Source organism: Carcharhinus amblyrhynchos, chromosome 1 (assembly GCF_965287045.1).
Source record: "Carcharhinus amblyrhynchos chromosome 1, sCarAmb.v2.hapA, whole genome shotgun sequence".
NCBI classification, from domain to species: domain Eukaryota; kingdom Metazoa; phylum Chordata; class Chondrichthyes; order Carcharhiniformes; family Carcharhinidae; genus Carcharhinus; species Carcharhinus amblyrhynchos.
The window spans coordinates 19884716-19901442 of record NC_137324.1 but is presented as its reverse complement, the minus strand read 5'-3'; the positions used below and the strand labels follow the sequence as shown (position 1 = coordinate 19901442).

General features: G+C 41.4%; 1 protein-coding gene across 1 annotated transcript in view; it reads left to right on the top strand.

Annotated features, from left to right (window-relative positions):
- ctnna2 (catenin (cadherin-associated protein), alpha 2) overlaps positions 1-16727 on the top strand; it is a 1308817-nt gene that overhangs the window by 237421 nt on the left and 1054669 nt on the right. The window contains exon 7 of the mRNA XM_080195424.1: positions 3-206. Coding sequence (XP_080051550.1) covers positions 3-206 — 204 coding nt within the window. The remainder of the gene's footprint in view (positions 1-2; positions 207-16727) is intronic.

Sequence of the window (16727 nt, the reverse complement as noted above, 5' to 3'; positions counted from 1 at the left end):
AGAATAAGATCATTTTGGACCCTATGCACTTCAGTGAACAGCGATACAGGCCATCTCTCGAGGAGAGGCTGGAGAGTATTATCAGTGGTGCGGCATTGATGGCAGACTCGTCTTGTACACGTGATGACCGGCGGGAAAGAATTGTGGCTGAGTGTAATGCTGTGCGACAGGCCCTTCAGGATCTTCTCACTGAATACATGAATAATGTAAGTTATATGAAACCAATTTGCTGTGGGGTCTGTGATCCTCCATGTCTGTATTCCATACAAATTCTCAGCTAACTTCCACATAAAATTGCATGAGTTGGTTTTCAAGGTTTTGAAATTATTAGCACTAATTTATTTGCAACAGAAGTGAATAATACAACTAGAAAATTTCTCCCAGAGGCTTCAAGAGATGTGGTGAAGGAGTGATGCACTAGTTTGTTATTAAGGATGTGCTTTTTGAAAATAAGGAATTAATCGTAGTCCAAATGTGGAGTATTGAAAGTGACAGGTTTAACAAAATTGATCACTGCTGCAGGCAGCTATTTTTCATAACTTTCATCGACTCTCTATTGTGTGGAATACGTTCAGAGCATTTTCAATTCTTCAATATAATCAAAAAAAATCAGAAATTTCTGATCCACTCAGCTATGAGATACAACTCAGGAAATGTTTTATTTCATAATTGTCACTGTGCGTTTCATTTACAATTACAATGCAATGTTTGTCTGACTACTGTGATTCCATGCTTAAAAGAAAAATCTTCCATGGTCTCATTGTGACCTCTGCCAAAAATATGCCCTCTATTTCATCTCTTTAATATCTGACACTTGATTTTGCGTATTGTATTCAATATTTATATTTTGACTAGAAACCTGTAGAATTCACCTTTTATATAAAATGAGTGGTACCCTGTACCAGTTCTTCTTTAGCTCATGAATTAATAACTTAAAATTGCATTTTATGATAGTGTGTGACATTGTATGTCCGTTGAGATCTATATTGTGTCATTATTTTAAGTTGTAACATTTGTGGGAAATGGTGGAAGATGTTAAGGGTTCAGTAGGAATGGCATATCCATGTGGGTTATAATGCAGTGACTTTTCCGAGATCCTTATGACTGACTGAGGTACATTTGTAAAATGAAAAATGCAGTATATTTCTGGCCATTCTGTGTGTTGAGCCCAATTTCACATGCAGTGACATTCTGTATGAATATAAAATGATTTAAATTGGCTATCTTCCTTCACATTGGAAAATAGTACATTATGCAATTCTACATTCTTCATTCACACTTTGGGTGTTTTTTTTTCTCTAGTTATCTTATGGTAGATTTATCATGGCTTCATTTTAGCCAGATGGCCTCCTTTATAGTTTGTAATCATTCAACTTTGTTACCCAGTTGACCAATTTAATATTGATAGTTTTTTTTGTCTTTGTATCTAGATGCAATCAAAATCATTGCATTTTACATTTTTGTCGTGTTTAATCTGTTGTGCAAGTTGCAATGCCCCAATGGAGTACTGAAATTACTGTTGCCTGATAAAATTTTTACAGATACAAATGAAATTATTTTGAAGACTAATATTGATAGATTTTTGTTTGGCAAGGAAATCTAGGGATGTGGAGCAAAAGCAGCAACTACAGTTAATCTGCAGATCAGTGATCTTATGAATGGCAGAACAGGTTGGAAGGGCTTAATTACTTTCTCCAGATCTCATGTTCCTGTGTATCTTATTGCTTACATAGTAAGTGGTATTTACAGCAAAGAATTGGGCCAATAGGTGGGGCATGTATGTGCCAGTATTTATGCTCCACAGGAGCTGCCTGCCACTTCATATCACCCAATCAACATATTTAGTAAGAAAGGTTGTGAGCTCTATTTTAAGTTAAAACACCTAATTACAACTACTGACAGCTTGCTCACTATTGAACTAAAGCAAGCTTTACTTTTAAGCTGATTAAACATAATGTCATACCAAGTCTAGCAATCTTTTCTTTTCTATACTTCTACACAGAACAAGTTGGAACGGCTGAATTACTTTCTCCTGATCTCATATTCCTGTGTACCTTATTGCCTGTGTAGTATTTGTAGCAAAGAAATGGGCCAATATTTATGCTTCACAGGAGCTGCCTGCCACTTCATCTCACCCAATCAACACATTCAGTAAGAAAGTTTGTGAGCTCCATTTTAAGTAATAAACAAAAAGACTAGTTACAGTAAAATCCAAAAGTCTTCTGGAAATGTAACAGTGAATTTACTATGCAAACCATTATTAGCATACACATCGTCCAGTAATTAGTGGTGAGGAAGAATTGCCTCATGTGTTGTGAATTACAACAAATTTCTAAAAGATTCCTACCTACCTGCCATCTGTCTTGTGAAAATGGTACTTTACATTCCCAGTGAGTTTCAAGAACTTGCAGCCTTTGCATATTAAGTACAAATTAAATCACCTCTTATGCCTGCATGGGAAGGGATTAGATGCTGGAAGTGATAGGAGAGCATGACGGTGTCATAAAAGGAATAGTGCCTTTGATGGAGGCGGGGATGGGAGGAAAGTAATGACCTCATCTCAGTGATGGCAGAAATGGCACAAAATGATCCTTTGAATGTAGACTCGGGTGGGATGGAAAATGAGAACAATGAGAACCCCATCTTGGTTCTAGGGTGAAGGTAAAGGTGTGTAAGAGCATGGTGCAGGAAATGGGCTGAACATAATTGAAAGCACTGTCAACCACAGTTTGGAAGTGAAGGGATGGAATCCTTGTTTGAGGAATAAGAAAGCATGTCAGAAACACCATTAGGGAAGGTGACATCAGCAGAACATTCGCAATGGGGCAGATAATGCAGTCTGCTTAAGCATTCATTCATTATAACTTAGCTTTCATTTATTGCTGTGTCACTTTGAAAAATGCTGTCTTTTAAAAATAATGTTATCATTTGTATACAGGAATAATTATTATCTACTGTAAACAGTTTTGAATGCATTCAGACATCAAGAAACAAAGTTTGGTTCAAGTGATCATCATTTGTATTGTTAAATATTAGAAATTTAAATGGTTTAATTTAGTGTTTTAGGGTGAGAAAGTATAAAACACTAGTTTCAATTCAAATTATGTTTCTATTGGGCTGAGGAAGGGTTTATGATTGGTAATGTAAATAAGAGATTGTGAAAAGAATGAGATGTTGCTTAGCAACCAAGGACTACTTTAGGGGAAATACCTCTTTACATTTATTTTTAATTGAAAAGCAGAGAGAGCGGGAAAGTGCTGTCACAGCTTTGTGAGAAGAAATGCCATGCAATGGAGTAAAGAGCAAGAAAGCAAGTGCAAGAACTTTAAAGAACATCTTGTTCAGGAAACCAGAGACGTAAGGAGAGGTTCCCAGGAAATCTGAAGTTGAATGAACTGGAATTAGAACAGGGTATTACAGTTCATTGAATTCACAGACAGAGCTGAGAACAAGTTAAAAAGTGAGAAGCTAGAAAGATGTCTAAAGTAGTTCTAATGTTTGTGATATCTTATCAGTCTTATGAAGGATAGATGAATAATTGTAGAGCAATTCGTGGCTGGATCTCTGTGGATCCTTGATGAAAACAGCTCAGAGAAAGCATTTTTGAAAGAAGATTTTAAAACGTGTCTTCTTGAGAGTAGAGTTTGGAAACACTTGTGTGACAATCATCTGAGGGGAATTAGAGGAGAAATTGACTGAGTGGCATGTGCCACAAGGTTTTAGAGTGGGGTGTTATGTAAAAATTGGGGGAGTAGCGGATTGTCAGAGGATACAGCAGGATATATATTGGCTGGAGGCCTGGGCCGAAAGATGGCAGATGAAATTTACCCAAACGTGAGGTGATTGTGAGGTGCGTGAATAGTCAGAATCTTTTCCCCGGAGTTGAATGGTCAATCACTCGTGGACATAGTTTGAAAGTGAGAGGGAAAATGTTTAGAAGAGATGTAAGGGGCAAGATTTTCACAAAACATGCTCAATACCTGGAACACGGTGCCAGAGGAGGGGATGGAGGCAGATTCTGTAATAAAGTTCAAGAGCTATCTCGATAGATACACAAATAGGCTGGGAGCAGAGGGATGTGGACCATGCAAAGACAAGAAACTGTTAGATTAGAGAGGCATTTGTGTTGACGCAGACTTGGTGGACTGAAGGGCCTGTTCCTATGCTGTACTGTTCTTTGTTATCTTTGAAATTTGTGAAGATAAGGGGGAATAAACAAGTATCGTTTTATAGTAAAACGTTTCATGCTTAATAATTGTTTCTTGTTGTTAAGAGCTTATTGGCATTCCTGTGCCTCTATTCCTTCACATTTTCTAAAAGAAAAGTAAAGGTTGTGGTCTTTTGAGCCAGATTTCAATTCTAGGACTTCCTGTCCACAAGTAACACCAATTGGATCGCAACACAGAATATTAAGAAGAAAAGGGTGGCATGGTCCAGTTGGGCTGAAGGGCCTGTTTCCATGCTGTAAACCTCTATGAATCTATTAATAAAAATCTGCTACGTTGTGCTAAAAAACTCTCAAAATTTGAAGATCATTTAAAAATAATTAGCATCCACCAGTATCTCCATAAAACTAAGCTAATTCTGGGAAGATTAACATTCTAAACATATTTGTTTGTTTCTGATTGAGGAATAGAGAAATCTGCATTTTCAGGTAAATTAAGGCAGACTACTTGTTAATACAATGTTTGGGACTGTGAGTTGAAGAAAATTTATTTGTCGTAAACCTACAGAATTCCATAGCCTGGGTGCTGAAAATAATAGCAATAACCAGAGTGAACAAATGTATTTTCCCATTTTGGACTTTCTTACACTCTCACCACAGTGACTTTGCTGTGATATTGGGCCAGAGCAGAGGCTTGGGACTATTGGATCATACTTCAAACGCCGGCACGAGCATAATGGACAAATTAGCTATCACCTCTACAGTGAACTCCTTTGAATTGTTATTGATCATATTTTTATTATTCAATTTTGGGATGTGAGCACCCCTTCACTTTATTTCTCATCTCTAGGAATATGGTGGGTTTTCTTGGTTGTTTCAATTAAGTGACTTGCAGCTTATTTGGAGACAGAGGCTAGATCAGGTAAGGGCGACTAGTTTCGTTCTAAAAAGACATTAGTGAACCACTTCAGTTTTTAATAGCAATATTGGCTTTGCCAATCTGCTCAGCATGTCCGAGGTGGCCATTTTGTTACCAGTTTTGCAGCAGACCTTGAAGCCATATCCTGTACTTTTATGAGGAGTCATTATTGTTGAGGTGGTGACAATAATTTGTGCCAGATCATTTCCAGTGGTTTGTCATCAGTTTGGACCGTGAATTGCTCAACAAGTGTAGGATCTTGTGATCGTAAATTCTAGAATATGCATGTCATGTTCTATGTTGGGGTAATTGAATTGTGCTTGAGGTAGGCTTTTGCATCTGAATGTGACTGGTTTGCCACTGGCATGATGCACGTCACTAGTCCTTTCTCCAAGGCATCAATTTCCAGGATTTTCTTCTTCTTTGGGCCATACTTCTGTAGGCTACAGTACCATGGCCCAAAGACTATAACATACCTTCGCTGACAGTGAAGATATGTTGTGGTCTTGTTGCTACGCAGGTGATATGCTTTTCTGTAAGTCTAAATGATAATACTTTACCAGAGAAGTTCAAAACGTATGGTGCCAAGATTTTGAAAAACTCAAGGCTTTATCTTCTTTGTCCTGTTTTTTTTTCATTCGTGGGACATGGGCGTTTCTGGCTGGTCAGCATTTATTGTCCATCCCTAGTTGCCCGAGGGCAGTTGCGAGTCATCCACATTGCTACAGAAGGTTAGGGTGCACGGAGTTGGGGGTAAGGTGTTAGCATGGATAGAGGATTGGCTGCCTAATAGGAAGCAGAGAGTTGGTATCAATGGGTGCTATTCTGGTTGGCAGTTGGTAACTAGTGTGTGGAGTTTGCACATTCTCCTCATGTCTGTGTGGGTTTCCTCCCGGTGCTCCAGTTCCCTTCCACAGTCCAAAGATGTGCAGGTTAGGTTGATTGGCCGTGCTAAAAAATTGCCCCTTAGTGTCCAGGGTAGCGGAGGTCAGAGGGATTAGTGGGTGTAATATGTAGGGATATGGGGGTAGGGTCTGGGTGGGATTGTGTTTGGTGCAGACTCAATGGGCTGAAAGGCCTCTTTCTGCACTGTAGGGTTCTATGATTGTATGATTCTAGTGGAGTGCCGCAGGGATCGGTCCTGGGGCCTCTACTGTTTACCATTTAGATAGATGATCTGGAGGAGGGGGCTGAGTGTAGGGTGACGAAATTTGCTGATGACACGAAGATGAGTGGAAGAGCAAATTGCGTGGAGGGTGTGGAAAGTCTGCAGAGAGATCTGGATAGGCTGAGCGAGTGGGCGAGGACCTGACAGATGAAGTATGTTAGCAAGTGTGAGGTTATCCACTTTGGCAGAAATAATAGTAGGAGGGATTATTATTTAAAAGGAGAAAAGCTGCAGCATGCTATGGTGCAGAGGGACCTGGGGGTCTTTGTGCACGAGTCAAAAAAACCCAGTCTGCAGGTGCAGCAGGTGATTAAGAAGGCGAATGGAATGTTGGCCTTTACAGCGAGGGGGATAGAATATAAAAGTAGGGAGGTCTTGCTGCAACTGTACAGGATACTGGTGAGGCCACAGCTGGAGTACTGTGTGCAGTTTTGGTCGCCGCGCTTGCGGAAGGATATATTGGAGGGAGTGCAGAGAAGGTTCACTAGGCTGACACCGGAGATGAGGGGGCTAGTCGATGAAGAGAGACTAAGTAGACTGGGTCTGTACTTGTTGGAGTTTAGAAGGCTAAGGGGGGATCTTATAGAGATGCATAAGATAATGAAGGGGATAGATAGGGTAGAGGTGGAGAGATTCTTCCTGCTTAGAAAGGATAGCAGGACTAGAGGACACAGCTTCAAGATAAGGGGGCGGGGGGCAGTTTAGATCAGAGTTGAGGAGGAACTTCTTCACTCAGAGGGTAGTGAATCTCTAGAATTCTCTGCCCATTGAAGTGGTGGAGGCTACCTCGCTGAATATATTTAAGTCACGGGTAGATAGGTTTCTGATAGACAGGGGAATTAAGGGTTATGGGGAGAAAGCGGAAAAGTGGAACTGATCCACTTCAGATCAGCCATGATCTTATTGAATGGCGGGGCAGGCTCAAAGAGCTAGATGGCCTCCTTCTGCTCCTATTTCTAGTGTTCTTATGTACATTGCTGTGGTTCTGGAGTCACACGAGGGCTAGATCAGGTGAGGATGGCAGATTTCCTTCTCTAAAGGACATTAGTGAACCAAATAGGTCTTTCTGACAATTGACAATGGTTTCATGTTCGTTGAAGATTCTTAATTCCACATATTTTAAAAATTGAGTTCAAATTCCACCATTTGCCATAGCAAGATTTGAACCCAGACCCCCCAAAAAAATATTTATAGGATCAAGAGAAATCAGAGTGTACTAGCTGAGTTTCTGAATGAATAGTCTAGCGATAATACTACTAGGCCGTCACTCTCCATGGGTAGGCATGTATCTGATAACTTTGACTTTGTCTGACTCAGAAAGGATTCTACAATATAAATAGATAGAACAAAAGAAATTGATCTAACTCGCCTGGCAGTTCCCGTTGTTAAAGCGGAGCTCCTCGTGGCGAGCTGCTGTCATGAATGAGTGAGGATTTTAATTGTATTCATCTTTAATATGACTGATGGGCAAAATCATCAGTGATGCATATGCATCCAGGAATGCTTTCTGTGATTCTGTACATATGCTGCCTGAATAGGTCTTGACTGACAGGCTAAAAGGTAGACTCTGGAAGGATTATCATCCACATGGTGTTCAGAATGTGGTGGCTTCCTGAGATTCATTAACTAAATGGACTGATCAATACCCATATTTGGCTTCCAGCTTCGAGAAGAATTCATAGAACATAGAACATTACAGCGCAGAACAGGCCCTTCGGCCCATGATGTTGCGCCGACCAATTTAGAAAAAAGCAATGACCCTCTAACCTAAACCAATCCCTTTCCATCCATAAACCTATCCACGGACCTCTTAAACGCCCCCAAACTAGGCGCATCTACAACTGCAGCAGGCAGGGCATTCCACTCCCCCACCACCCTCTGGGTAAAGAACCTACCTCTGACATCCGTCCTATAACTACCACCCCTTAATTTAGAGCTATGTCCCCTCGTGGTAGCTTTCTCCATCCGAGGAAAAAGGCTATCACTGTCCACCCTATCTAAACCTCTAATCATCTTGTATGTTTCAATAAGGTCTCCTCTTAGCCACCTTCTTTCCAACGAAAACAACCTCAAATCCCTCAGACTCTCCTCATAGGACCTTCCCTCCATACCAGGCAACATCCTGGTAAACCTCCTCTGCACCCTCTCCAAAGCCTCCACATCCTTCCTATAATGTGGGGACCAGAACTGTACACAATACTCCAAGTGCGGCCGCACCAGAGTTTTGTACAGTTGCAACATGACGTTGCGGCTCCTAAATTCAATCCCCCTACCAATAAACGCCAAGACACCGTATGCCTTCCTAACAACCTTATCGACTTGATTTCCAACTTTCAGGGATCTATGCACATATACACCTAGATCCCTCTGTTCGTCAACACTATTCAGAGTCCTGCCGTTAGCCCTATACTCTACACACCTGTTATTCCTGCCAAAGTGAATTACCTCACACTTTTCCACATTAAACTCCATCTGCCACCTCTCGGCCCAGCCCTGCAACTTGTCCAAGTCTCTCTGTAAACTATGATACCCCTCTTCACTATCTACCACTCCTCCGACTTTGGTGTCATCAGCAAATTTACTAATCCAGCTCTTATAAACCTGGGATTCAGTTCCTTCAGTGTTGGAATCTGGTGTGGGCATCTCTTTCGGCAGAGTTTTAAATGGTTTGTGTTTAGACATACCAAGATTGTGCCATGGTTCTTTAAAACATACATAATTGAACCACGTCAGCCCTTAACAAAAAACAAAAATAGCCCGGGAAACAAGCCCTTCGGCCCAACGAGCCCGCGCTGCCATCTTAACACCACCAGTCCCCGCCTCCACCCATGACCCTTATCTAATGTTTTATGGCCATCCACATTGAGGGAAACTAATTTAGGGACAATTTATTACTGCCAATCAGCCTAATAGCACATCTTTGGGGTGTGGGAGGAAACCGGAGCACCCGGAGAAAACCCACACAAGCACGGGGAGAATGCACAAACTCCCACAGACACTGGCCCAAATCCATGTGTCTGCACAGCAATCAGTGATAGTCGCTGAGCTGTCATCTTGCCCAGTATCTGGTCCAGTTTAAGCGCACACTAACGACATGAAGCACTAGGCCAATCTCGAGCAACCAAGAGCAGCCCAAGTACGACCCATCGCGTGTGTGCCCCTCGTTGGACAACAAGGTGGACCAACTTAAAACCTGTGAATGAAAAGAGGAAAAAAAACATTATTATCATACCATATCCATTTACCTTACCAGGGACGTCCCAATGCTAATGACCCTTTTTTAAAACAATCTCCTATATCCACCCATCTCCAACCCACTCATGTGCCTGTCTAAGTTACTCTTAAACAACTCTAGCGTGCTTGCCTCCACCACCTTACTTGGCAGAGCATTCCATACCCCCACTACCCTCTGTGTGAAAAACCTCCCTCTAATATCTGTGTTATACCTCTCCCCCCTCACCTTAAGCCCATGTACCCTTGTCCTGTGTGTCTCTATCATAGACACATGATGCACATGGCAGATGATTCCATTGTGAGCCACGTCATCCAGCTCCCATTAAGCTTTTCTTGGCTGTAGATTGCTGCTACTTTCTAGGATGGTCGATTGATGGAATTGTGTCTTCTCCGAGGTGAAGTACAGCATCACCTTTTTAATGCAGCTCCTGGACTGACTTAACGTGAGTGTTCTTAGTCTCTTCTGCTGCCACTGGTTCGTTGGTGATTTTGTGGAATGTTGCAATGTTAAGATCTGCAAATGCTACGAGTCTTGCCATCACTGCTCTGCACATACGTACCAGGTAAAATATTTGTGGTTTCCACACCACATTGCTGTGGCTACATTTCACTACTGCTGTTCCAATGCAAGGCATTGGAGAGCCATTTTATGCAGTCAATTTAGCAAGTATTGATTATGCTATCGATTTTTCAATGATCCAGGTACATTTTTTTTAGAATTGGGACTGGCAGGATATTTGTGCTAGCTCCTGTGTCAATTTTGTTTATGTAAAAGCATTCAATGACATTGGTGGTGGCAAAAGGTTCCAGGCTTGACTTTATTCACACAATGTGTTCCAGTCACAACATGGAATGTCTGTTCGTTGTCTTGTCAAAAGCATTTCCACTCAGGGTCTCGAGGAGGGTCTGTCTTGGAGTGAACTTAGTGTATTTGCATAAATCTCTGACACTGTCCTTGTTGCTGTGCCTCGCTTTTGTTTGTGTCCTTTTGTACCCTCTGACTGAGTCTCTAGAGCCAGATTTCTTGCATAGACAGGCTCACTGACCTTGTGCACTTCATGACTTGCACAGATCTTAGAATGCAGGGCAGCTTCATGGGGGGTCCATCAAACTGCACTTACACAGAGCTTGCTTGCCTTTTTATGGCCTCCCTATTGTGCCAATACTGTTTTAGCTGCACCTAGTGTGCTTGCAGATGCTGTTTTCTAGTAAAAAATAGTTTCATACTTCCTGCTATCTTCTAGCAGTGAGTAAATGCTGTGTATTTTTTTCCCAAGAGGTCTTTTGGAACATTTTGTTAGGTGTTGAAACAATCACCAACTCCATTACTTACTCTGGCAATTCAATCTCTGAAACACAAATTCGGTGGCACTCGTTGCCCTTGCAATAGCATCCTTTGATGAATTGTTCCATTGATTCCTATGGCTGTTGTAGGAAATCAGTTATATGCAATGAATTCTTAAAGTTACTCTTAACTGATCCTCTAGGAACTTCCATACCTTTGTGGGATCTTGCTTGTCCTCTTCAGAAACCTCTGTGTAACCATCACTATCAGTATTTATCCGGTTCTGCAAGTGCTCCATCAATGGGGATTCCTTGTTTAAAAAGTTTGAATTCTGATCGGACATCGTTGGCCTTCCAGTTCATGCTGGGGGTTGTTTGGTATCTGCCTTTGTGCTGGTCTTTTATCTTTTTCAGATGCTGTTGATACAGGAGAGTATTCCGCTATTCTTTTGCCTTTTCAGACACTATTGACATGATAGAATGTACTTTTTGCGCTTTCAAAAGGGTCCTTTTGTGCATTCTGATTTTTCTTTTGCCTTATAATTTACCTTGTGCTCCCCTTGCATGCTTTCCGCACTCTGTTTGATCTACTGTTTCTATTTTTTGGTTTATTTTTAATTCCGTACCCTCAATTCTGTTCTAACTGCCCCTTTAAATAATACGATCCTGAGACAATTGGTTGCTTGCCTGGACTTACTCATCCCAAAGATACCCATGTTTGTGAAGTAAGTGAGCCCTGTCTCTTCCATTTTTGGTGCTCATTTTTGTCTTTTTTTTGTACCACAAGTGCTTCTGGAGTACTTTTTAACTTTTGTAAGCTGCCTTTTCCCTTGATCTTCAAACTTGTATCCTTTGTTCTGCTTTTCCTCTTCGGAGAGCATAATCACCACTATATGCCATGTAGTGATATCCTTGTGGTATCTATGTGTAACACAGCTTTGGTAGAAATATTCCATTTGCTTGGGGAATCTCTGGTTGGATTTATTTACAGCCAAATCGGCAGTGCAATCTCCAGACATATCCTGTTATCTAGGATACTACAATGCAGAGTGAGCCATGGCTCCAGGTCACATCAAGGTACCTGCCTTATCTGTATGTTGAGCTCCTTAAAGGAATTTCTCTCTTTGAGAAATATTACAACACTGCTATCGACATGCTCCTTAAATTCAAACCCCTCGTGCACCCTGTCCTGTTTTTGCCTTGCCATTATAGCAGTATCTAAACTGCCAAGATTTGTGTTTCTTTAAATACCCATTTGTTGCAATGATGGATTTCCATCCTTTTTTTCTGCCACTTTCAATACAGAATGTCCATTTTTGGAATGCATTCAAGGGTTCTGAAGGAAATGGCAGAGGTGATAGTGGATGCCTTGGTGATTATTTTCCAAACCTCACTGGATTCCGGGGAAGTGCCGGAAGATTGGAAAACGGCTAATGTTACGCCGCTGTTTAAAAAGGGCAGCAGGCAAAAGGCAGGGAATTATAGGCCGGTTAGTTTAACGTCTGTTGTAGGAAAAATGCTTGAATCTGTAATCAGAGAGAAAATAGTGAGGCAGCTTGAGAAGAATTGTTTGATAGAGCAGACGCAGCACAGTTTCGTTAAGGGGAAGTCGTGTCTGACGAATTTATTGGAATTCTATGAGAATGTGTCTAGTGCGGTGGACGGAGGGGAACCGGTGGATGTGGTGTTTCTCGATTTTCAGAAGGCGTTTGATAAGGTGCCGCACAAAAGGTTGTTACAGAAGGTTAGGGGGCATGGAGTTGGGGGTAGGGTGTTAGCGTGGATAGGGGATTGGCTGTCAAATAGGAGGCAGAGAGTGGGTGTCAATGGGTGCTATTCGGATTGGTGGTTGGTGACTAGTGGAGTGCCCCAGGGATCGGTGCTGGGGCCTCAGCTATTTACCATTTATATAGATGATCTGGAGGAGGGAACCGAGCGTATGGTGTCGAAATTTGCTGATGACACAAAAATAAGTGGAACAGCAAATTGTGTGGAGGGTGTGGAAAGTTTGCAGAGGGATCTAGATAGGCTAAGCGAGTGGGCGAGGACCTGGCAGATGGAATACAATGTTGGCAAGTGTGAGGTTATCCTCTTTGGTAGGCATAATGGTTGCAAGGACTACTACTTACAGGGCGAAAAGCTGCAGCATGCTACGGTGCAGAGGGACCTGGGGGTTCTTGTGTATGAGTCGCAAAAACCCAGCCTACAGGTGCAGCAGGTGGTCAGGAAGGCAAATGGGATGCTGGCCTTCATAGCGAGGGGGATTGAATACAAAAGTAGGAAGGTCTTGCTGCAACTGTACAGGGCACTGGAGAGGCCACAGCTGGAGTACTGTGTGCAGTTTTGGTCGCCGCACGTGCGCAAGGATATTTTGGCCTTGGAGGGAGTGCAGAGGAGGTTCACTGGGCTGATACCGGAGTTGAGGGGGTTGAGCTATGAGGAGAGGCTGAATAGACTGGGCGTGCACTCGTTAGAGTTTAGAAGGATGAGGGGAGATCTCATTGAGACATATAAGATGATGAAAGGGATGGATAGGGTAGAGGTGGAGAGGTTCTTCTCGCTCAGAAAGGACAGCAGGACTAAAGGGCACAGCCTCAAGATAAGGGGGGTGCAGTTTAGAACAGAGTTGAGGAGGAACTTCTTCACTCAAAGGGTGGTGAATCTCTGGAATTCTCTGCCCATTGAAGTGGTGGAGGCTATCTCGCTAAATATATTTAAGACGCGGGTAGATAGGTTTTTGGTAGGCAAGGGGATTAAGGGGTATGGGGAGAAAGTGAGAAAGTGGAACTGAGCCACTTCAGATCAGCCATGATCTTATTGAATGGCGGGGCAGGCTCGAAGGGCTAGATGGCCTACTCCTGCTCCTATTTCTTATGTTCTTATGTTCTTATTTTTGACTTGAAACTGGTTCATTATTATGGCTATTCTTGGTTGCAGTATTCCTGCAGCTGTGAATTATTTTTTTCATGTTAAATACTTTCTGCTAGTTCTGAGCTAGTTTGAATTTTACGAAATTTAGTTGATCGCTATGCCTCATAGCTGTTGGATTTATCTTTGCTCTGTGGAAATTGACTGCTGACAGAATAATGGTTGTGCAATGTTTTGGGAGAACCTAATGTTATAAAAGTTGGACGAGATTCTCTGGCCACCCCTTGGACTTTTTCTCGGGAAGTGGAGGTGGAGTGCTGTTCACTCGCAGTGGGGTGTTCTGGAAATGGAAATTCCCATTGAAACAACCCTATGCCACTAGGAAACTGGCAGTAGCGGGTGTGCCATTCTTTGGCCATTGTTACAAAAAAAAGTTCTTTCTAGTGGTTGCCTCCACATGGCTCATCCAGTCTCAGTACTTGATGTTACCACAACATTTGATAATTCCATGAAAATTGCACACTTCAGGAAAGAAAACGTAACTTGAAGACTGCGACACAACTTGGTGATTGTATCCCTACAATCTGCTCTCTATGGTTTGGACAGTTTGTTTGGCCTTTGCTTTCATTTAAAATTGTTTGTGCAGAACTTAACAAATACATATAATAGGACAGATTCTCCAAAATTTCTAGATAAATGCTTCTTATTGATGTATATCAGAGATTTGAGAGATTTTGTCCTGCTGTATTGAGGAGTTTTCACCATGCCATGTGCTAGATACTTTGAATTTTGCAGTTCATCGTGTACATCTTAATATTTTTGATGCATGCTGACCATGGGCAACTTATATTATCATGCACATTTAATAGCTTCAATCAAGTTATTCAGTTGCATCCTCAAAAAAAATCAGTAGACTTACAAAACACTATCAATCCTTTAGGGTAAATAATTCTCCCCCCCCACCAACTTTGCTTTTCAGGCCAATGCTGATCAGAGAAATGCTAGTTCATAACAGATCTTATCCTGTGGTATTTTTAAAGTTTCTCCTTTTATTTCTCATTCCTCATCCTTAGCTTAAGGAAAAGGAGCAGTCAGAGGCAAGAATTTAAGCAGTACATTGATACCCGAACAATAATAAAGTATGATATGATTTCAGAAGTTGAGGAATCTTAAATCTAATTAGTGTGACAAAAGTGTCAAAAATCACTGAACTTGAATTGCAGTGGTTACATGATCCCATTGGAAGAGACTATGAACGGTGAGTTTGATTCTCTTTTGAGATCTGAAAACAATGTTGCATCAACTTCTTAGTTGCATGTTCAAGCTTTAACTTCATTTCAAACCAAAACAGTATCTGTTATGCAGGATGTTATGCAACACATTGTTACTTTGTTCCTGTGGTTCATTAAAGAAAAATCATGGTTTAATTTCGAGATCATACCTTTGAACTGTGCAAGGGTAATCAATGTAGTACTGTGCCATAAATTGGCTTCAAATGACAGATGATGTCCATATGCGTTCTAATCGTTGTGATCAGTAATAGCTGACAACTAGCTGATTCCCAGAGAAGTGCTGAATCATCAGATTGCGCTGATTTAGTTAGGTGAGCTCAGACAGTACCATTTATCAAATGATTTGTGTGTTATACATTACTGACCTAGGGAGGAACCACCTAGGAAGCAGGTCGCCATCAAATCTGCCAACAATTCAAAGGGCAATGCAGTGGTTATGTTCTGTTCGGACTGTTCAGGATTCAGCTTGGTAAAATGGAATAATTTTGTGTTTTATGAGAAACCACAATCAGAGGGTTCCAACTGTTCCATCAATCTTTAAAGGTTTTCAATATGGGAATGTTGTAACTTACAAAATATATTTTTCAAAGTTTAAAGGTGGAATTGAACGCCACCCCCCAGTGTCGAATTTGGAGCTGGGGATATTTAATCCAGTTGCAGGACAGGGATCTACTGCCGTCCTGCCTCTGCTAAATTCTCTCTAAGTGTACGTAAACAGGCCCCGGAGAATGGCGACAAATGACTGTAACTTCATTGCAGTGTTAATGTAAGCCTATTTGTGATTAATAAATAAACTTTGCTTAACTTAAGTTTGGGATGAAAAGGCTCAGACTGCCTTCCCTTTGGATGCTAATTGAAGTCCTTAAATGGCTAATTATAGGCATTCAGTGTCTGATTGAGGAACCTGGCATTGGAAAGGAGCTGACCTGTTGAAAACCACCATCTTGCCCTTGCCTCCAGCCCCCATCCAGCCTTCACATTTGGCCTGGAGTCTCTCATTCATCCTGGGTCTGTTGATGGGTGATTGCTGGCAACTGCCGGTACTCTAGTGGTGCTAATGGCAGTGGAGAACTGTTGGCCTCTGGTCAGCAATTTTTGCTTGGTGGGACGGAGTGGGGGAGATATCCTCCCCAGGGGCCCTTAAAGTAGGCCAACTTGATGGGCAGTTAAAGGAGAAGGATCTCCACCAATGGGGGCAATATGGGCTCCTGTCAGCAGTGGAAGATCCAATCGCAAACATTAAATTCTGCCTTATATATTTTAATAGTTAATGTTTATTACAGAGAATTAGCTTATTATTTAATATCATCATTTATTTAAACAAAAGATTCTGGTGGCAGTAAAAGCAATTTGGCATGGTGTAAGTTTAAGTTGGTGGTCTGATACAGACTTTTTGTACATTGTGATTAAATGTGTCTGCGATAAGTGAATGTCCGTGAGTGAGTGGCAGCTTTGCTGAATACATTGGTCATTTTGTTAATTTCATAATTCACTTTTGATGAATGCAATTGAGTATGAAACAACAAAAAATGTTGTGCAGGAATAAACTAATAAATTATTTTACGTTTTAATGGTTTATAACAGTGTCTGTGTTATGCCTGCTAAATATTGTGAGGTGATTTATAGTTGTGTAACTTTAGATTTCTGTTAAATTAAAATAAGCCTTTGGAGAATAGGGATCTCATTGGTCAACAGTATAATAAAAGAGGAAGCTATTAGAAATTAAAATGCTTACAATTGAGTAAGAATATTATACATATGTATGAATTAGGAGCAGAAGTGAGTGCCTCATTCCTC